Here is a 22,404-nt window from a genome sequence, read left to right as displayed (position 1 = left end):
ATGTGGACTTATAGTAATAGAATCTATGTCTCTAATTCTCGATTTGGCGCATTCTTCCAATTCTCCCCTCACAATAATGTCCCTCCCTCAAGTGAGTCATCTGAAAATTTGCCTATATGGGACGTCACATGGTGAATTTGCATAATAACACCCGCCCCCCTCTATCTGCCAGGCAGCCACGAGCCAGCGCAGGTAAACACAGTTGAACAGTATCTATTGCAGGACGCAACCGCAAGCAAATTGAATTGAAGTGAGTTACTTAGCATTGGATTATCGTTATGAACAGATCGGGGCTACGTTGTGCTGTTCCTAGCTGCCGTGCAACGAATGTGACCTTGCATTTATTCCCTGACGATAGCGTGACCCGTCATCAATGGACAAAGTTTATTTTCGGCGACCCGCCGAATGGTTTTCCAACTCATCGTAGTCGCGTCTGTACCGCACATTTTTGCGAGGATGACATTGATAACAAAGGACTTTATGATGCTGGGATGAGTTTCAGGATTACACTAAAGAAGGGTGCTGTACCGTGTATTCGGGACCCGAACGAATCCGTAAGTACAAATGTAATTAGTCAGCTAACTAAATAATTGTTGCTAGCTTAGCTAACGTTATTTTAGCTCTGTGCTTCATTATATATATGTAGACCTAGTTGTGTGTATTGCGAATGAATGATTGTGTTCCTTGTGTGTGTTTGGGGGGGAATAGCTAGGTTTATCTCAGCTGTTTATTGCGCCAAGGAAATCTAACGTTAGTACACGCTGTGTGTGTGGTAGACGGAGTGTAAGGTATTCCATCCTAATTGTGAAATAAATGATCAGATAATCCAGTCGGGCCTGACTATATTCAATATCTAAACTTTACCTGCACTATTCTTACCCTACCTTCAATGGTTTTATTCCAAGTAGTGAATCAAAATATGTTACAGACAGATTATGCATTGTATTGTATTATATATGTAATTGTTTTTATCCTTAGGGCAATGTAAATGTAAGCAGGCCTTTGCAGCGCCCAGCTACGCGGGACGCAACACGCTCCCGGGACATCTGTTGCCAGACCGACCCCCCAAATAGAATATCTATTGGCACTCAGCTCTCTATAAGAACTTTACAGACGCATGTCAAAAGTCAAGGTTTGTAACATTTCTGATCAATTAGCAAATTATGTATTCCAGTTAGTGCTGTGATGTGTTGCTTAGAATATCAATTCTGTAGCTATTGCACATGTAATGCACACATGTAGTTTTGGTAGCTATAATAGCCTTTAGATTGATTGATTGATTGATTGAAAAGTTTATTAACAGATTGCAGAATGGGTACAGTACAGTACAGCTCAATACATACAATTGTTAAGGGGATGCAGACCAGAGAAAGACTTTCGTCTTGTTTCCATCAGGGTCCCCCATTTTCAATTCATCATAACATATATGACATACATGACATACAGATAGACAGTACTGCTACATCTATACATTTATGACATATCAGATTTGCAAATACAGTACTGTTTGTGATACAAAAGTGTCCAGAAAAGGAGTGTATATACATTTGGCATAGAAACTGTACATTGGAGGAGGTTGGTTGGGTGGGGTGGGGTTGGGTGGGTTGGGTGAGGGCTGTACATTGGAGGTGGGGGGGGGTTGGGAAGGGGACACACACACATTTTACACTGTACATTGGAATATTGACAAAGCCTTACTTGGTCATTTACTGTACAACTCGGTTAGGACATTTGTAGGGGCCAGTTTCGCATTGCAGTGTCACGTAGGTGTTTTTTGAGAGTGTTTTTGAAGGTGGGTAGTGATTCACATTCCTTTACAGCTTTAGGCAGGGCGTTCCACATTGATGTGGCATAATTGCGAAACGTGTTTAGTCCCTTGTTTGAGCCGAATCTGGGTTTTACATGATTTGTGGAGCTCCCTCTGGTGTTGTGATCGTGGTATTCACTGACCTTTGGGAAGTATTTTGACATGTACATGGGTACCTTGGTCGCGTAGTGTATCTTGTAGACCAGGCCCATTGCAAGTTGCTGTACTCTGTCGTCTACTCTAAGCCATCCTAGGTTGTCAAAGTGGGCAGGGGTGAGGTGGGTTCTAGGAGTCAGGTCAAGTAGTAGTCTGACTAGCTTGTTTTGAGATGTTTGTAATTTGTTTTTTAGTGCCTTTGAGGTGCTTTGGTACCATGAGGTGCAAGCATAGTCGTAATACCCTTGAATGAGTGCTCCTGCTAGAGTCTTCAGGGTATTCTTGTTTACCAGAGAGGAGATCCGGTACAAGAATCGCGTTCGTTGGTTGACTTTTTTTATTACATTGGATGCCATTTTGTCACAGGAAAGATTAGCCTCTAGGATGGAACCCAGGTAGGTAATTTCATCTTTCCTTGTGATAATATTGTCACCCACTGTAACCGAGAAGCCGTCGGTCTTGCTGAGTTTGTTATTTGAACCGAAGAGAATGGACTCTGTTTTGCCCATGTGTAATGATAGTTTGTTGTCGGCGAGCCATACAGATTTTGCCTAGTTCCGAGCTGAGGGCTTTTTCAACCTGTAACTTGTTCTTGTCAGAGACCAGCAGGGCTGAGTCGTCCGCAAACAGGAACAAGTTGCAGTCACAAGCTGACGACATGTCATTTGCATAAATTAGGAATAGTAGCGGTCCTAGTATGCTTCCTTGTGGAACACCACAGCTCACTGTGAGGGGGGGGGATAGTGTACCATTTACTTCCACCATCTGTTCCCTCCCCTCCAGGTAGGATTGTATCCAGCTCACTGATAAACTATCAAAACCAATTGCTTTTAGCTTGTCAATCAGAATGGTGTGATTGACAGTGTCGAAGGCCTTTTGTAGGTCCAGCATGACCATGCCGCAGTATTTGCCCGCGTCCACCTCTTGTTTGATGTGGTCGTTCAAGTAGAGAAGGCATGTGTCAGTGGAGTGGGATGTTCTGAAGCCAGATTGGAATTCGTAGATTAGATTTTTTTCCGCGAGATACTTTTCGATCTGTTCGTATACTATTTTTTCCATGACTTTCGAGATGGATGTAAGGATAGAAACAGGGCGGTAGTTACCCGGGTCTAATTTGCTGCCCTTTTTGTGCAGGGGTGTTACTCTCGCAATTTTGAAGTCCTTGGGGACGTGTCCCTGTTTTATGGAGAGGTTTATTATGTGTGTGATGACTGGGGTGATGGCTGCTGCTGAGTCTCTGAGGAATTTGGAGGGGATGTTGTCATGGCCAGTGGCCTTGTTTGGTTGGAGGGCGCTCAGTTTTTTGAGTACCTCATCTGTAGTTACTATTTCCAGTTTGAAGTCGTCTTTGTGGACGCCTAGGTTCTTGTAGTATGCTACTATGTGTTCTACCCCATACTGCCCTGAGTGGGAGGGTAGTTTGTTTACCAGTGTTGTGGCTATGTTTGTGAAGAAAGTGTTTAAGTAATTGGCTACATCCAGCTTGTCTGTGATGAGCGTGTTGTCCGTCTTTATGTTTATGTTTGAGAACCTGGTTTTGAGTTTTTTACTGCAGCCTAGTTGATTGTTGAGTAATTTCCAAAGTTCACGTGGTTTATTTTTGTTTCCCTCGGTTTTGTCATTGATGAAATTTTTTTTAGCAGTTTTGATCATGGAGTTTACGTCATTTCTTAGTCTGTTTCTTTCTAGTTTGAGTTCAGTCACGTGGTCTTGGAGTTCACTGCTCGTGCTTTTGGTAAGCTTTGACTGACTTTTACGAAACTCAGAGCATTTTTTGTCTCTGGCTTTCATAGCGGTCAGTATTTCAGTGTGCATCCATGGCTCAGCGCGATTTTTTACCCTGGTGGTTCTTAGGGGGGCCATGTTGTTTAGTATTGATGAAAATTTGGTTTTGAAGCCAAGCCAAGTTTCTTCAACCAGTGTACCATTGAGTTCATCTGACCAGTCCAGACTCTCCAGTTCAAGGTTAAAGGCCTCGCTAGAGTAGGTTTTGAGGTCTCTAGATGTGACTGTTTTGTGACAGCCAGCCTTTAGTTTTAGCTTTTTGCGGGTACAGAATATCATATAATGATCACTTAACCCGCATGCTATAACCCCTTTATTGGAGATCTTGGACTTGTCAGAGGTCAGTATGAGGTCAATGGTAGTCTGAGTTGATTCACATATCCTTGTGGGTTGGGTGATTAGTTGGCTGAGGCCGTGCAGATCACAAAACCTATTGAAGGATTTGAAGACGGGTGCATCTTTTTGTTGCATATCCGTGTTCCAATCCCCAATAAGAATTTTTTCCGCATCCTCAGCTCCAGCTAAGCACACATCCAGAGTATCATAAAAGCCAGTTTGATCTGGCGGTCTGTATATTGTGCCGACTAGAACAGATTTTGCCCTTTCAAATAAAATTTCCACCCATACGGTTTCAATTGTCTCATGATGAAGGTCAGTACGGGTAATGAATTTGGTGTCCTTATGTATGTACATACAAACACCACCTCCATACTGGTTTCTGTCATTACGGACTATAGTATAGTTCTCTATTTCTATTTCAGGGTCTGTTACAGATGGATCAAGTTTAGTTTCAGTAAAGCATATTAAGTCTACCTTACCGCTCATAAACAGGTTTCTTATTTCGTCCAGCTTATGCTTAATGCTGTTCACATTAAGGTGAAAGATGTGTAGTCCGTTTTTATTAGCTGTGTTATTGATGTCTTCAAGTTCCAGGTAATTGTTTTCTGGTGCTGCTGTGGGGGAGGGGGGGGGGGGCTTTGTTGTTGTCTCCGTGAGGTCTGTGTGCTGGTGTGTGGTGAGGGGGGATCCTTTGTCCTGTCTTTTCTGGCGGCAACCCTTTGTTCTCCTGGGCTGGTAAACATAGCCAGCCTGGCTAGGTTGGCTAATTTATCAGGCGATTTGTCCGTGGGGTTGCCGGTTGGGGGGGCTTTGTTGTCGTGGGTGGGAAGGGGGGAGGGGGGGGTCGGGACCCGCGCCGTGCTGGTACAACAAAGGACTCGGTCCAGAGTCCTTTGTTCCTGGATGTTTTCGCCGTTAGCTCCGCTGGCTAGCCGGCTATCGGGCGTTGAGATGTTTAAATCCCGCGTCGGGATGGTCGTCATGGTTTCGACCCTCGGTTCACCTCCTCTCGTCTCTGCCTCACGTGTGCTCGTCTGCTGCGGCGTCATTTGGGAAGAGTTGCCGTCCGCGCAGTGGATGTAGCCACAGGTTGAGTTGTTGACGTTGGTCGCGATGGTAACGTCCCTCGCTTCTTGCGCTGCCAGACCAAGTCTTCTCGCCTGAGTTCTGGTCAAGACCGGGCCTGGGTTTAGATGAATGTCTCCCGAGAGTAGCAGGATAAGGGACAAAAAGGTCTTTCGGTCCATTCTGCCATTCGGGGGTCTGTTCTTTCTTTCAGGATTGGCCGTTAATGTTGCGTGAACGGTCGCTGTCCCCACGGCCAGGTGCTTATGCTCCGTGCCGTTTTGGAAATAAAAGTCGCTGTGTACCTCCTTTTCTATGTTTGCTCTTCTCTCCTCTTCTGTCTGGTTAGATATAAATCTATCTACTGTAATATCATCCACAGACAAACTGAACAGGCCATAAGACTTGTGAATGCCTAGCAATCTGTACACATTGAACGAAAGTCTGCCTTCTTTGACTAAACTACTGTATGTTTTCTAAATAGCTGTTCAGGCAAAAGTGGCGTCTGTAGAGGTTGGAGTTGGAACCCCAGGCTGCTGGTTCAATGAACCTGCTCCCTCCACCTCAACACCAGTGAAGACCTTTCGATCCGGTAAACGACCACGGCTGGATTTGGATGATGATGATGTGTTCTTCAGCTCCCCCTTTGAGGACCAAGAGCCTCATGACTCCACCTACACCCCTGACTCAGCGACGACCGAGTCCTCGATTCTAGCGTAAGTTCTTAGCCAGTAAATAGTAATGCTGTTCTAATAGTAATGTGCCAGTTCTGATGTAGATGACGTCATTTATTTACGTCATTGTGTTTCTTTTTTCTTTATTCTTACGCTCATATCCCTTGAGCAGGCAAGCCTCACCACCCATATACAATGTACCTAAATACATCGTATACGAAGACTGTCTCCTCCAGTTATTCCAAAAGTGTCCGGTGTGCAGTGCTGCATGTGATGTCCAGAAGACAACGCGAGGAACCTTCTTGGCTGTCAATCAACGGTGCCCCCATTGCCAGTTTAGCAGAAAGTGGGCGAGTCAGCCATTGATTGGAACCACACCTGCAGGGAACCTACAACTTTCTGCTGCTGTCTACTTCACAGGGGCATCTTTCAACCAAATGGAGAAGGTATTGATTGCATAAGTCATGTATCCATTATGTTTCCATTTTGTTTGTGTTTAGCGTTATTAATTTATTATTTTCTTGTCTTAAAAAATATTAGGTTCTCAATGCATTCCGCGTCAAGACGATGAAGTACAGCGCGTTTCGGAGACACGCCAGGATGTACTTGGAACCTGCCATTATTAACAAATGGAAGACACAACAGGAGGTAAACGGTACTCTACCCCCCCCCCCCCTCACAGTGAGCTGTGTGGTTTCCACAAGGAAGCATACTAGGACCGCTACTCTTCCTAATTTATGCAAATGACATGTCGGCAGCCTGTGAAGCAATATAATCCAACCAGAAAAGGTTCTGCAGTCGCCGGTGTAGGTTCTCCAGTGTACATATCCAACGGTTCTCGTCTAGGACTCCTCGGGTGGGGGCACGAGTTTAGGCCGCCCAGCCTGGATAAGTGCACTAGCTATATACACGACGAACCGGTGGTAATGCTGGTCACTGAAGAACGGTAGCCGCACGATACACTATAAATGATAGACTATTACTTCACATTAGAATAAGGCGAACTCAACGGTACTGCGTTAAACTCTGACACTTTAGCGTTGCCTTTGAACTTGCCATTGGGTGTATGGTCGTTGGCGCCTAGGGGTCGCTGTCCAATAGGAGAGCGAGTATTATGGTCTGGTTTGTACCCAGGTAAAGGGATATTCCGTGTATATAAATAATATACAAGGGATATCAAACGATATACAAATATTATACAAGGGATCTCAAGCAATAAATATATATATTCGGTTTAATCTGACCCTTTGTAACAGTAGTAGTATGGCGATATTGTGTATTGAGCCGTACTGTATTGTACCCATTCTGCAATCTGTTAATAAAGTTTTCATTCATTCATTCAGGTGACTCTTGCAACTTTGAGCCAGAAGAATAAGGTCATCGTTGGCGGCGACATGCGTGCAGACTCCCCAGGTTAGAAGCATTTCCCAATGTCAGATTTCTACTTTATGATTTAATTCAGAGTATTGCACTACATTGATGAAATTGTTATTCTACTCCTGTATGTCCACAGGCCACTGCGCAAAGTACGGCAGCTACTCCGTCATGGAACTAGACTCCAACACTGTCATAGACATCCAGCTAGTGCAGGTGAATACCGGTATACTACTTGTAGTGGCCGCTTGTCTCATTGAATGACTTGAATGTCCAAGATGCAGCCGATGTAGTTTGCAGGGTTTTATTGTCCAAAGGAAAAGATGAATGATGATGAAGTTGAACAGAGCAGTTGTCAATTGTTTGTTGCAGATAAGCAGTTCCAGGTTTGAGAGTGAATCCTCGCAGGTGCATGTACTAGCTCTGAATACAGAGCCTCTTATAATAGAGCTGGTGTGCCCCCTAGTGTCCAAACATAAATACTGTTCTACCGTTACCCCCTCCAAACGGTTACTGGAAAGAATTACACTCCTCCACATACAAATTTATTTGGAATAACAAACCACCACGTATAAAAAGATCCACCGCACAGAGAAACAAAGCAGACGGAGGTATGGCATTTCCAGATTTCTACCACTACTTTAAGGCGTACACTTTAAGACCACTAACAACATGGTTTGATCCCCAAGCATTAGTATCCAAGGAGAAATTTAGAAGAAAATATAGTAGCTCCACATAGGCTGAAGGGCATAGTATACACCAAATTACCAATTAAGCAATGCGATCCTAAATTATTATTATTATTATATAAATGGCATAATCACATAACGGGTATTAGGGGTATATCCTGTATAAGACATGACTAAATGGTAATTTCATTGGATATGCACTGTGAATTAATGCTTGTATATATATTTTTTTTTTGATCCACTTTTTCTCCCATTTTTCTATATTTTCTCCCATCCCAATTTCGTATCATCCAATTCAACCCTCCCCTGTCACGAACGCTGTTTCTTGCCTCCCACAAGCCGGCTGCAATGTGGACTAAGTCATACATAGCACAAGTCCCCTCCGGTACTTGAGGTAACAGCAGTCGCATCTTTTCACCTGCGCAGCTCGATCAGTGTCGAGGAGTAACGCGTGGGAGGCTCACGCTGCCCCAGACACTTCCTGATTCTACTGCGCAGGCACACCAACCGACTTGTAGGAGTCGCTTGTTCACAACGTTCGATCCCCACCCTTCAGTTTTCCCTCCCCGTAATACGGCCAATGTGTATTACTGCGGACGACCAGCTAAACTGAAAACAATGTGGAGAGCTGGATTCGAACACGCGAATCCTAGCGTCTCCACACTGGTGGCGAGTGCCTTGCCCACTACACCACCTAGCCGCCTTAATGCTTGTATATCTTATCGTGTGTTGTCATGTTTGTTTATATGTCTGTTTAAAAAAAAATAAAAAATACAAAAAAAAAATCTAGAAAAAAAAAAAAATACTGTTCTGCCTCTGTTCTGTTCAACAGAGCAATGAGGTTGGTGGCAGTTACCATATGGAAAAAGAAGGATTGCAGCGAAGCCTAGCTCTTCTGAAGGACAGTGGTGTGACATTGGATTGCATTGTCACAGACCGTCACCCCCAGATTCAGAAGTTCCTGAGAGATCAGGGCATCAATCACTTCTATGATGTCTGGCATCTAGCAAAGGGTATGACACATTCAATCTCTTATGCTGTTGTTATCCTGTTCTGTTTAAATATGCATGATATCAAAGGTCTAAAATTAAGCTGTGTAAACAATGTATAGCTTGGTAAGTAAATCAATTATGTAATAGACTGGATGATGACTTATGTTCTGCAAAATCCTATTACAAGGGTTGTCTAAGAAGGTGGACCAAGTGGCCAAGGACAAGGACTGTCTGGTGGTGAAGAAGTGGAGGCAAGCCATAACAAACCACCTCTACTGGACTGCATCTTCATCGCAGACAGGCCCTGAGAAAGTGGCAAAGTGGACGTCACTGTTCAACCACATGCATGATGTCCATACACATAAAGACCCACTGTTTAAAAAGTGTCTTCATGCGGACCATCTCTCAAGAGATAAGAGCAAGTGGTTGAAGCCTCGTATGTACACACTATGGTTATGTGTCAGAAGTTGATATTGTCAAAAGACCTATGTATGTCTGTCCATCTTTCATGATGAGTATATATTTAACATATTTTTTTCTGAATGCAATTTCTTTTTACCTTTAGAATCAAAGGCTGCCTTCAGACTTGAAAAAGTGCTTCTAAACAAGAGAATCCTGAAGGATGTCGCTAAACTCAGTCCACACCACCAAACGTCTCCATTGGAGTCTTATCACAGTGTCATCTTACGGTTCGCACCAAAGAACGTTGTGTTTCCATTTCTAGGAATGCTTTGCAGGTAATTTAGATTGTGTACAGATGACTAATTATGAACACCTGATGTGTAATCACTCATTATGTAGAAAATAGATTACCTACTAGATCTATTAAAAATATATTGCTTATATATATTTTTGTTCTTTCAGACTCTACCTATCTGCAATGCATTTCAATGAAAATGCCAAACGCCCACAAGCTACAAGTTCCACTGGAGAGCCTGCCTTCAAGTTACATTTTCCCAAGGCAAAGAAGGGGGGCTACACTCTGAAACCCATAAGGGCTGCAGCAACATTCAGTGAGTAAAACATGCAATTTCTTGGAATGTTAACTTATTCTTGGGCACTTGGGTTTAGATTTTTCCTTTTAATTAACATTTCTATTTCGAGGTCGATTCCATGCCGTATGAGTCAAATTAAAACATTTGGTTATTACTCTGGATATAAAATTAACAGACAAAACAGAGGCACTGGCTATTGGGGGTAACATTTCTCAACAGGCCATATCCCTCTTCCCTTTTAAATGGCCAAGTACTGGTATTTATACACATTTGACTAATTGTATAAAGCCAAGTACACAAGGCTTATCAATATGATATTTATATATGATAAAGTGGGCTTGTATAGAGCGTATAGGGTTATAAAGGCACTGCATATTTATTTTCATCTTATTAGTTTATCTTATTTCCCATTTGATTGTCATTTTCTGCATAAACTATATTATTGAAAGACTAAAACTGCACTTACAGTTGAACAGCAACGATAACAATAAAGTTATAAGAATACAAATACATTTAAATAACATTTATAACATGACATGGCATTTTTTATTTACAGACTATGTGAACGAGCTCATGGAGCTCTTGTTTGACAGCGTCATCCTTGAACCGGAGCGTTACATGGAGCAGGTGCTTGAGATTCCCATCCCTGAACATCTGTCTGCGCATTTTGACAGGCCTTCGATGGAGGATGCCATTGCGGGATATGAGTCACGCTTTAATGAAGGGGCGGTCTGAAGCCAGACCAGGCTATTGGTCCAATGAACCTGCTCCCTCATAGTCAGTAATGTTCTTTATTTATCTCGAACATTTCAACCATAAAACAATGAGTACTGTATACACTATTACCAACCCATACTTATATTCATTATACACACTCATACCAACCAAGACTCATTATACAGTAGTAACACAAAGGTTTTAGAGTTTTTTTTAATGTTTTTATTTTCTTTAGTCAAGGGGCGGCGGTCTGAAGCCAGTGTATACCCCCTCCTCGTCTGGGTATTCTGCATGGATGCGAAGGACCACACAAGAGGGAATGACGACCCTCACGTGGCGGCCCAGAAAACCCCAGCACCAGCTGACAAAGCTTCGATAAGCTACATATCTGAAACGACTAAAGAAGAAAAAGAAGTATTTTATTTATGAAAAGGTCCATGAAAAGGAGCGCTGCAGTAGGGATACAAGGACAGTGTCATCTGAAAACTTAACCAGATGCCTTTGGTCATCAAGCGATCTGCAGCTGTCCGTGTACATAATGAATAGAGATTTAATCTTTCACTAGATTACAAAAAATGTGAATCCCTACCCACCTTCAAAACCGCTCTCAAAGAGCACCTACGGGAGGCTGCAATTCTAAACTGGCCACCGTAAATGTCCAAATCCTTGTATGAAAGGTGCTATACAACTAAAGTGTATTATTATTATTATCAGCGTTGGGATATTTTGCATTCCACTGATATAGGTCTGTTTGAATTCCCAGTGGAATTAAGGTGATACCCGGCCGTGCCAGCTAAGTCTATAAAAGAAATTGAGACGCATGCTTTGGGCTCAATCACTATTGCCCAATGATGTGTCTGTCTAACCCCAAGATTTTTATATATACGGTATATATTCAATAAATTTGAATATCGTGGAAAAGTTATTTTATTTCAGTAATTCGAGCAAAACTCGGTTATAGATTCATTACATACAAAGTGAAATATTTCAAGCCTTTATTTGTTTTAATTTGGATGATTATGGCTTAAAGCCCAAAATTCAATATCTTGAGAGTTTGAAGAGAAATGTAATATAGAAATGTCGGCCTTCTGAAAAGTATGTTCACTCAGTACTTGGGTGGGGCTCCTTTTGCACAAATTACTGCAAAATATATAGACTTTTACACTGTTCTAATTTATTGAGCTGTGTGTGTATATAAACACATGGTGGCGCTCTGCACCCCACATCATTGTTTAGGGAAAGCCCCGGCTCATTTACTCCCTACATTGAAACAACTGCATTTTGTTATACGAGCAAATGATGTGGACTTCAATTCACCCTGTCCTGTAAACTGTACATCCTATGTGCATTACACAACGGCTACCTCCATCACCTTATCATAAGCTCTCAGTTAACCGATGTAAAGCTTTCTAAATAGTCATAGGCTGATTTTCAATGACCTAACCTTAGTAAATAGCATTTGTACTATTTTGTGGTAAATATTTTGCTAACTAGATATTTTTACTTGTTGTAACATTAGCATGTAGAGTAATGTATATAGCTAGCTAAGCTAGTGGTGTATGGAAGATGCTGTTGGAATTTGTGAGCTTGTCTCAGAGTTCAGAGGCAACTGGGCAATGCGTCTTGAAGCCACAACACTGGGTCCTTCATGTGGACTATTCTCGTGAACACTGTAAACACTACCCCATTTAATAATTAAAAGTGTTTGGCAAGTCAGTGCTATTTACTCCTCTTATAGTAGTGGATTTATTCCTCCCAGTATTAGTATGTGTTTATGGAAGCCAACGTATATACTTGAATTGTCACTATTTGCACAACTGCCTTTGTTCATTTACAATTACACAATTGTATGATGTACAAGTAATATTCGCTGGTATTATAATGTAAAATAAATTGTGTTTTGTGCTGTACAACACAGTGACATTCCTTCATGCACAACACAGTATTCAAATACATTATACAGCTGTACTGTTATTACATTATACATACTTGTTTACGCCCCGGATTGGCAGACACCCATAATCTGCCCTGTAAATGTTGTTTGCCATTTGCAGCGAATATCGGTTTAGGCAGACCGGTTCCAAACCTGGGTGGTCTACCATGCACAACGGGGGTTCCGGTGCTTGGTCACATCTTCTCCTGACCTATATAAAACAACACAGTTAGTCCATTTATTCACCCTAAACCCTGTCCTCATCCTTCAAGGTCAATCTAAAGAATGTGACATTAGCCAGATGCATGTTTTCTGTAACTGTTAGCCAGTTTATGTTACTCATAAACAGTACTGTATATTTTGTAGATCTGGTATGTCATGAATGTCTAGATGCAACAGTACTGTCTACCTGTATGTCATTTATGTTATGATGAATTGAAAATGGGGGACCCTGATGTAAACAAGACGAAAGTCTTTCTCTGGTCTGCATCCCCTTATGTAATTGAGCTGTACTGTACCCATTCTGCAATCTAAAGTTTTCAATCAATCAATCAATCAATACCTGAGGTATTTCCAGGCAACAAAGATTCTCCACCGCGGTAGGCATTCGAGCACAGTTGCCACAGACACACCTGCAGTGCATAAACGAAAGTGCATATACTGTAAAGTGAACAGATTCAACACAATTCCTACTGTACTTGTAAGACGTGGATGCAATATATAACATTATGCTTCTCTTTTCGTTGGGCATGCTACCTAATTTACCCAAAGAAAACTAACGTTATACCTCGCTATAACGTCATAAATAACTACTAACTAACGTTACTGTTACTGACTGTTGTTAGACAGTATACATTACCCACCACTCAGAAACAACTTGAAGCCCTCGTCGTTCAATCTCGTCCTCCTCCTCCTCGGAGTCGCAGTCGGGGTCACTCTCCGGATCAAAAATATATGCGTGCGCCATGTTTGTTTACGAGTTCACTTTCGCACGCGTATGGGCGGAGCTACAGGTGGGGGTCTCTCTCTCTCTCCCTGTCACTCAAATCCATGCATTAAAGCATTCCGTCTCCAGACGGATTTCCGTCAATTTGATTGGGGAGATCCGTCCATTTGATTCGCAGTCTGACGGAATTGGCTACCTGGTATAATATGATTTGTAGATGCATACAGATTGAAACAAAATTGAGCCAATCAGAGGCGCCAAATATGGAAAAGGGCTTTTTTTCCCTATCGCGCCAAGCAGTCATCATCACTCAGCGACTCGAGAGACAGGATTACGCTGCTCACTCCGCGGTTGCAGCTGCAGGCTATTGGGCGAGTGACAATTGCGAGGTCTGAGAAGTTTGTCCGCCACATGGCAGGGTAACAAAATAGTCATGTAAAATAATTAAAAACTGCGGTGTGTTTTGGTTTTACGAGTCGCCTTTTTTGCAGCCTCACGCGTCAACTGCTTGTTTACCAACGTCACAGCCACCACGCTGCTTGCACTCGGCTCGCTGCTATATACCGATTAGCTAACGTTAGCTTAATAGCGTCGGTTAAATGGAAGGAGTAAGCCGGCCACTAAAAAGAGAACCCACCGCGGGTTTCTCAGATGAAAAGGATCAACGGGACCACCTAACAAAAGGTTTCGAGAGGAGAGGACGTTTGAAGAGACTGGCTAGGCAACTTGTTCCGTGTGCCGCAACGATGTCAAAAAGAAAAACAGAACAACACGTTTGTCATTGTCGTGTTACTTCACAGTACAATATGTGAGTCCCCTACTGTGGTTGTGAGTATACGTTTATTAGCTTAACTCCGTAGCAACATCACACAGGTGTATCTGTATTCTGTAGACAGTCTCCTCCCCACCGTATGTATCTTTTTTCTACCACCACCCCCTCCTAATGTACAGTCTCCTCCCCATCATATGCATATAATCTCTCTTAGGATCTATGGGTAACAGTACTGTATATTTCTCTCCCACCCACCCCCTCCTAATGTACAGTCTCCTCCCCATATGTATATAATCTCTGTTAGGATCTATGGGTAACGGTACTGTATATTTTCTCCCACCCACCCACCCCCTCCTAATGTACAGTCTCCTCCCCATCATATGTATAATCTCTGTCAGGATCTATGGGTAATATTACTGTATATTTGCATATCGTATATGTCACAAATGTAACAGTACTATATACCTGTAGTGTAGTATGTCCCTATGCCATAAATGTCATGATGTCAATGTCATGCATGTCATAAATGTCACTATGAATTGAAAATGGGGGACCCTGATGATGTAAACAAGACAAACGTCTTTCTCTGGTCTGCATCCCCTTAACAATTGTGTGTATTGAGCCATACTGTATTGTACCCATTCTGCAATCGGTTAAATATTGATTGATTGTTATAACAGATTGCAGAATGGGTACAATACAGTACAGCTCAATACACACAATTGTCAAGGGATTGCAGACCAGAGAAAGACTTTCCTCTTGTTTGCATCAGGGTCCCCCATTTTCAATTCATCATAACATATATGACATACATGACATACAGATAGATAATACTGCTACATCTATACATTTATGACGTACCAGATTTACAAATACAGTATTGTTTGTGATACAATAAGAGTCTAAAAAAGAGCATATACATTTGACGAAGAAACTACATTGGATGAGGTTGGGTGGAAGGGGGGGGGACTGTACATTGGAGGTGGTTGGGGAGGGAAGGGTTGGGTAGGCGGGGTGGGGGGGTAACTGTACATTGGATTATCGACGAAACCGAAACAAGTAGGCTCCCTTAAAACACCAACGCTATTAAAAAGAAATACAGTGGAGGTTAAAATAAGAATATGACTTGGCCTGAAAAAAATTCAGTCAGGAGATTTTTTTTTGCTTTAATCCCTGCTCAAATCGCATTCAGAGTATGGGCGTGGCCAAGCCTCAAAACGGCTTAAAATTTTGAGGTAGACAAATGCTGCTTTTGAGTACTCGATTAGAAAGGAAAAAAAATATATTTTTTTTAAATAAACCTTACACATGTGTTCCATAAACTCACAGGAATTGTGTAAAAGTGCCCAAATAGTGAAAGAAATAGTAAAATAGTTCCCCTTTAAGCAGGGAACAAACTTAACTTTTTGACTTACCAGCCATTTGGCTGGTAGATTTTAAAAACTACCAGCCGGGCAAATTTTTTACTAGCCAAAAATTATAAATAACTTTTTAGTATATCGCCATGTGTTATTATTAATACTCTCATATGCTATTTTCAATTAATATCATAAACAACATAAGGAATATTAGCATAATTTTGAGTGGACTGAAGGAATGAGTCAGTCAACTGCTCGTTATTCCTCTGTCTTTCCTCTCTGTCAGCGCGCACACACCACACACGCGGCTCCTCCCCCGCTAGCCCCCACCCTCTTCTAGTCAGCCTGCTGTTCTCTGTCTCTCTCTCTCTCTCTCTCTCTCTCTCTCTCTCTCTCTCTCTCTCTCTGTGTTTATGCGGAGCAGCGTTAGCTCCGCACGGCTAACGCGGAGCTAACGCTAGTTTGCCCCGAATTAAATGAATAACTAGGTTGCAAATCATAGTAGTTTTCACTGCACATAGAAGCAGTCAAACAGCGGGAGCATTTCGGGAGCATATGACCAAAACCCAGGCAACTTCGAGCCCTTAAGGAATCAAATAGTCTGCTCTATGGCTGCATGCTGTGTATCGCTGCTCTGCTCGGCTTTAATGGAGCAGAAGCACGGACTGGGGCGGATATGACTCGCGGAGTTGCTACAGGGTTTTTCAAAATAAGAGTATCATATGAACGGAAAGTTTCTAGCTGCCGGAGCTAGAGCTGCCGCGGTATTGGTATTTTCCTTACCGCACAAATTTGCGAAATATTTCCTACCGCCGCGGTTATTACCGCACAGTGCGCACAAAAAAATAAAATAAAGTTTGAATGCATTTTTTTTTTTTTTTCAGTAGTCTACTCTTATAGCCTGCCTCTAGTCTAATGGCGCTTTTCCACTGCATAGTACCTACTCGACTCGACCCGCTTTAGGTACCTGGTACTTCGTTCCTTTTCCACTGCAGCCAGGTACTACTCCGTTTGTCTCCGTGTGGGGATGCAGGCGGGGCCGCTTGTGTACACTGAAAGCTCCGTGGGCATAGCCATGTCCGAGGGCTTGCAGCAAGCCAGAGTTTAACACAGTTTCAAGATGGCGGCAACGTTAGAGGTAACGTTAGCTTTAGCAGAATAGCCACAACGAGAGTCTGGTTAATGTTGTTATTGATTGATTGATTGATTGAAACTGTGTTAAACTCTGGCTTGCTGCAAGCCCTCGGACATGGCTATGCCCACGGAGCTTTCAGTGTACACAAGCGGCCCCGCCTGCATCCCCACACGGAGACAAACGGAGTAGTACCTGGCTGCAGTGGAAAAGGAACGAAGTACCAGGTACCTAAAGGTCGAGTCGAGTAGGTACTATGCAGTGGAAAAGCGCCATTAGACTAGAGGCAGGCTATATGCTATAAAGAGTAGACTACTAAAAAAAAAATGCATTCAATTTTTTTTTTTTTTTTCTTTTGCGCACTCACTGTGCGGTAATAACCGCAGCGGTAGGAAATATTTCGCAAATTTGTGCGGTAAGGAAAATATCAATACCGCGGCAGCTCTACGTCTGGGCGCTACTTTATTATTTTTATAAAAAACAGCAGTGATGCGGTATTCAGCCCAACTCTGCGGTGGGCGTGATGCAACAGCGATACCGCGGTAATGCGGTTATCGCGGCAGCTCTAGCCGGAGCCCAGATATTATGACTGGAGCTGCGCTTTGGGCGGCAATGAGACCCGCACAGGATTTTCAAAATAAGAGTATCGATATGAACTACACGCCAGCTGGCGGGCAGACTATTATTTTCAGACGCCAGACGGTAAATCTACACGCATTTGGCGATGGGCGTCTAGTTATTTTGTTCCCTGGTCTTAAGAGAGTCGTTGATATCTGACATCACCATGTACAAGTCCGCCAGCATTTTATTTATTATCCCATACGGGTTGTGTCTTCTTGGTTAGGCAGCGCCTCTGTGAACAATCTCTCAGAGTTCGCTCGGGTCAGTCCATTATTTCACATCCCATGGGGGTGTTCCATTACCATATATGGATAATCGGGGTGGTTCTGGTATGCAAATACGTAAAACTGTGCACGAGCTGCAGCGTAGGATCAAAGTGATATTTATCAAGACAGGTGTGCATACGACCTGTGTACGCACGTGTGATAAATCCCGTTTTTTTGTGCGTACACACATTCTAAATTATGTGCTTAAGAACAAAGATAGAACACTTTCTTTTTTTTTATTTGTCTTTTTTTCCCCTCCTTTTTCCTCCGATTTTCTCCCATCCCAATGTTAGTCGTTATGCCAATTCCCAATCCCTTTCCTGGTCGCTGCGCACTTACCCCCCACAGTCGGTCTGGGAGAGTGGAGGCTATCACATGCTTCCTCCGACACACGTCTAGCCAATCAACCGCTTCTTTTCACCTGGCAGCGCGGACTCTCACTGAGAGGGTGTAACTAGAGCTGCCGCGGTATTGATGTTTTCCTTACCGCACAAATTTGCAAAATATTTCCTACCGCTGTGGTTATTACCGCACACACACAAAAAAAAAAATTTGAATGAATTTTTTTTTTGTCTACTCTTTATAGCATATAGCCTGCCTCTAGTCTAAATTGTCTATCTTTAGAGGATGACTTTGCAGCATGAATATTGTTTGGGATTCGGCATGCACGCATTCGTTATTAAAAGTGAAACACGGATTCGAAGTCTCCCCTCTGTGTCGCGGGCAGGGGTGGTAGCGGCGCGCCCGCCGGTTACCCCCCCGACCCTTTCTTCTTCTTATTATTATTACGTTACTACTTATGATTACAAAGGCATTCGTTTTGTGGCATTAACGTTATATAGTTACACGTTCAATAACATCAGCGTATTTACCGGACCATAGCAAGGCAAGCGTTACTCAATTCATATCTCAGTTCCTTTCTTTGCTCAGAGCGTGCCGAGTTGTACCCATTCTGCGGTCTGTTAATAAAGTTTTCAATCAGACAAGTGTATAGAACGAAGGGCTTTTATTATAACATTTCGTTGCAGTAAAATCATTATGCCTCGTTCCCTGAGGAGCGACGGTAATCCACTCCGGTCTCCGGTGGGAGCTAACGTATTAGCCGTGTTGTGACTGTGAGCTCTGATCAATGGCTGACATTCAGGAAGTAAAAGCACTGCAAGACGCTCCAACGTGTGACGCGTATCTCTTCTGACCAATCAGTGGTCTGCAGTGTTTCATGTGACTTTTCTGGTACCCAATAGGGTCGCTTGGAACCTCGACAGAGAAGTAGGGTATATCTGCAGAGCCGCAAGCCCAACGAGAGCAGGGTACTTTATTATTATTATAAAAAACAGCAGTGATGCGGTATTCAGCCCAACTCTGCGGTGGGCATGATGTAACAGCGATACCGCGGTAATACCGATACCGCGGCAGCTCTAGGTGTAACGTGTGGAAGGATCACACTACCCCCCTTGGACTCCACTGTAGAGAACGGGTGCAGGCCTTTGACAACAAACTGGGTCACAGCCCTGTGACACCCGTTCACCCTATCCTGTCATCCTTCCTCTAGCTGCTAGGGAGAAAGGACTTTGGGTGGTGGAGGTAGAGGGAGGATGTGTGGTGGGCTCACTGGCCTGGGACACATTGGTGGCTGACGCCTCAGCTTGACGATCTATAAAACGTTTTTAGATTGTAGTATTTGTAGCTAAACAATTATTTTGTTTATTAGCCTATTTGTAATAATTCGTTATTAGCCTAGGCAACTCTGTATCTTGGCTTACCGGCTGCAGTGGACGTGGATGCAGATGGGACACTGCGCGCAAGGCAGTCGAATACGGCGCATTTCTGCACACTAATATCGTGTTTTGCCAACAAATGTTTTGATAGATTGCTCGTATTGCCACCCTTACTGGCAAATGTTTTGTTGCACTTGTGGCAACGTGCGTTGTTCGTATTGACCCTTGAAGTATATCCATACTTTAGAACGCTTCGCTCTATCCGTCATCACGACTCAGTGCATGCAGACTCAGAGGCAGAGCTGTCTGTGTGCAGCGCGCTTCAGCACGGGGACAGCACTTTCATTAAGGAGTACCCGTATGTATAAGAAGTACCCGTATGTATAAGAAGTACCCGTATGTGTAGCGACTCGCGAGGAGTGTGTGTAATAATGACTCGCTGCGGCTCGCTTCTTGTGCAGAGACAGAGAGAGGAGAGATCGTTCGCAACTTTTAAATAATAATAATAATAATAATACTTTCTCTAGAGTATCGATAGCAGTACCGATGATGTCGGAGCTTATAAATACTCCGGTATTTTCTAATATAGTACCGGTTCCCGTTTAGAACCGGGGTCCGGGGGTCATCCCTACCCACCGGTCCGGCCGGAAGTATTGTTGTTATTATCCTAGCTGCCTAGCAGAACGTATTGAGCGGACAACTTGTCTCGTCCGGCTCTGTGTTTTTGAGCTAATGATAAAACAAATGTTGAGATTGTTGGTGAACAACTAACTTTAGGTTAGTTTTAACGTTAGCTACTAACGTTAGATGCAGCTACTACAGGCAATCAACGATGAGGAGGAAGCGTCAAAGCCGTATATAATAGAATAGCTGTGGTGCGTAGGCACTGCAGCACGACTCGAAACTACCTGTTATAATAAATTAATTCATGTTTAACTTGTCCCCGTGTCCAGTCCTTTGACCAGCCCCACCCGTTCATTGTAAACAATGATGCATGTAATTGTATTAACGTTATTCTGTGTTGTAGCTATGCTATTATACGTTGTATTTCGTTTGTTAGCTATTTAGCTAATGTTGTTAGCATTGGATAGCGTCAACACTAGATCTTTAATCTTTATTTAGCAGTCCAGTTTCTCCGGGCAGTAGCGAGTAACTACTTGGGTCTAAAAATAGCTAACGTTACATTACAAAGAACGCTACTTGGTTAAAAGGAGCAACACTATTGAGAAATGTAGTTAAGCTATGTGGCGTTGCTAGTGCCCCACGGAGCTCCCGTGCTGTGCTCTGTAGTAAGGCCAGCGGCCCCCCACACGGAGAGTGACTGACAAGGGGTACTGGTTCCGCCTCATTAAAACAAACGCGCAAATATCAATTAATCGCGCCCGTCAAAATCATTGCATTCATTTTAATTATCGCGCCGATTAATCGATTTATTGCTTATCGCGGCAGGCCTAGGCTACACTAATATTATAATATTATACTATAAGACGTCACCATCACTTTCATACCAACCGTGCCCTTATTGGATTATTTATGTTGACGAAACTGATAAAGAAAGTTGATTTAATAAAAGAAAAAGACTCCTTTAATCAGATTAATCACTTTATTCAAATTGAGGATTTAGTAAAAAAAAAAAAAAAATCATTAAAAATAAATAATATAATATATATATATTTTTTTAATGATTTTTTTTACAGACATTCAAAGCTTTGTTCGAATACTTATAATAATAATAAGCACTATCTCTCAACCAAAGCAATGCAACAGAACAATTTTGATTGACAGTTGATTCTGCCAATTACGTCACACCGCTTGCACCCGCCCCTGCTGTTCTTACCACCAATCGGCAAACGCTTTACTTCCGGGAAGTCCGCCATTGATCTGCAGCGAGAGATCAACAGCAAACCTACCGGCGCTAATAACTTTAGCTCCCCACGGCCACGAGTAGTTTACCAGCGCTAGCCTCTGCAGGATGACCAAACGAGGCATAATGATTTTACTGCAACGAATGTTATAATAAAAGCTTTTCTATACATTTGTCTGATTGAAAACTTTATTAACAGATTGCAGAATGGGTACAACTCAGTACGGGCTCTCTGAGCAAAGGAAGGAACTGAGATATGAATGAGTAATGCTTGCTATGGTCGGGTAAATACGCTGATGTTATTGAACGTGTAACTATATAACGTTAATGCCACAAAACGAATGCCTTTGTTAATCATAAGTAGTAACTTTGATGCAGTAGTGTGTGTGTGTGGGGGCGGCGTTGTGCAGGTCGCTTGACTGAAACTTTTTTCAAAGTTTGAATGTGTGGGCCAGATTGACGCGACACAAATTGATGGATATTTATCGGCTACTGCCATCGGCATAATTGAGCTTATCGGCCGACAGGCCGATGGCAGTCAATGAGGCACTTATCGGCCGATACCCGACCGATATATCGGTGCACCCCTAGTTATAACAAGCACGTTACATGACCGGCACTTCGGCCCTAGAGTGTACTCCCCTGTACTCTACTGCGGTTCAGATTAATACAGGAAAAGGTATACATTGGGGGCTCGAGTCCGGGATATGAAAATAAATCCTGATTTCATCTGTGAGTTGTAAACTGTATGGAAATGTGAAGTTAGCTCATGCTACTGGAAAACGGACGCCTCGTCATTAAATGAAGTTAAAAATGATGACGCCCCTCTTATTTTACCCGCGGTTGTCGCAGTTGTCTGTTCTACATCCCACGGGTCACTTGACACACCGCAATCTGCGGTTATCGCGACAGCCCTATGTTTAATCATATCTCTATCACCACTAAGAAATGCCCTCTTCTTTCGGTTAATTGCAGCTTTCACCTCCCTAGATACTCAAGGTTTATCATTTTAATAATTTTACAGGGGATGGCATCATCAACACAGAAATGTAGACTCTTATCAGCTTTACTGTCCAGGTCAAGATCATCGTCCTCTAAAATTGATGCTAAAATACAATAATAAAATAGAATAAAATAGGCATAGAAAAAATAAAATAGATAAGACACAAGATATGCATGGTAGAAAAAAGACATGCTAGGT

At 42.8% G+C, this 22,404-nt stretch overlaps 1 protein-coding gene and 1 long non-coding RNA gene across 2 annotated transcripts; one reads left to right on the top strand and one right to left on the bottom strand.

Annotated features, from left to right (window-relative positions):
• Positions 1 to 6,149: 6,149 nt before the first annotated feature.
• LOC311223824 (uncharacterized protein) lies at positions 6,150 to 10,611 on the top strand (the record flags this gene model as incomplete). Its single annotated transcript, XM_084308589.1, has 8 exons — positions 6,150 to 6,272; positions 6,367 to 6,474; positions 7,170 to 7,239; positions 7,340 to 7,416; positions 8,722 to 8,902; positions 9,069 to 9,317; positions 9,447 to 9,557; positions 10,433 to 10,611. Exons 1-8 carry the CDS (start codon positions 6,264 to 6,266, stop codon positions 10,609 to 10,611), a joined length of 984 nt encoding a protein of 327 aa, XP_084164715.1. The 5' UTR covers positions 6,150 to 6,263.
• A 222-nt stretch (positions 10,612 to 10,833) lies between these two features.
• Positions 10,834 to 13,513, bottom strand: LOC311222795. The gene is made up of 4 exons (XR_014619380.1): positions 13,390 to 13,513; positions 13,089 to 13,158; positions 12,583 to 12,737; positions 10,834 to 10,990 (listed from the first exon to the last, which is right to left on the bottom strand). It is a non-coding gene; the product is annotated as an uncharacterized lncRNA (long non-coding RNA).
• Positions 13,514 to 22,404: the final 8,891 nt, after the last annotated feature.

The sequence above is a fragment of the Notolepis coatsorum genome (assembly GCF_963971535.1).
Source record: "Notolepis coatsorum genome assembly, chromosome: 2".
NCBI lineage: Eukaryota > Metazoa > Chordata > Actinopteri > Aulopiformes > Paralepididae > Notolepis > Notolepis coatsorum.
This window is presented reverse-complemented; position numbering and strand designations above follow the sequence as displayed.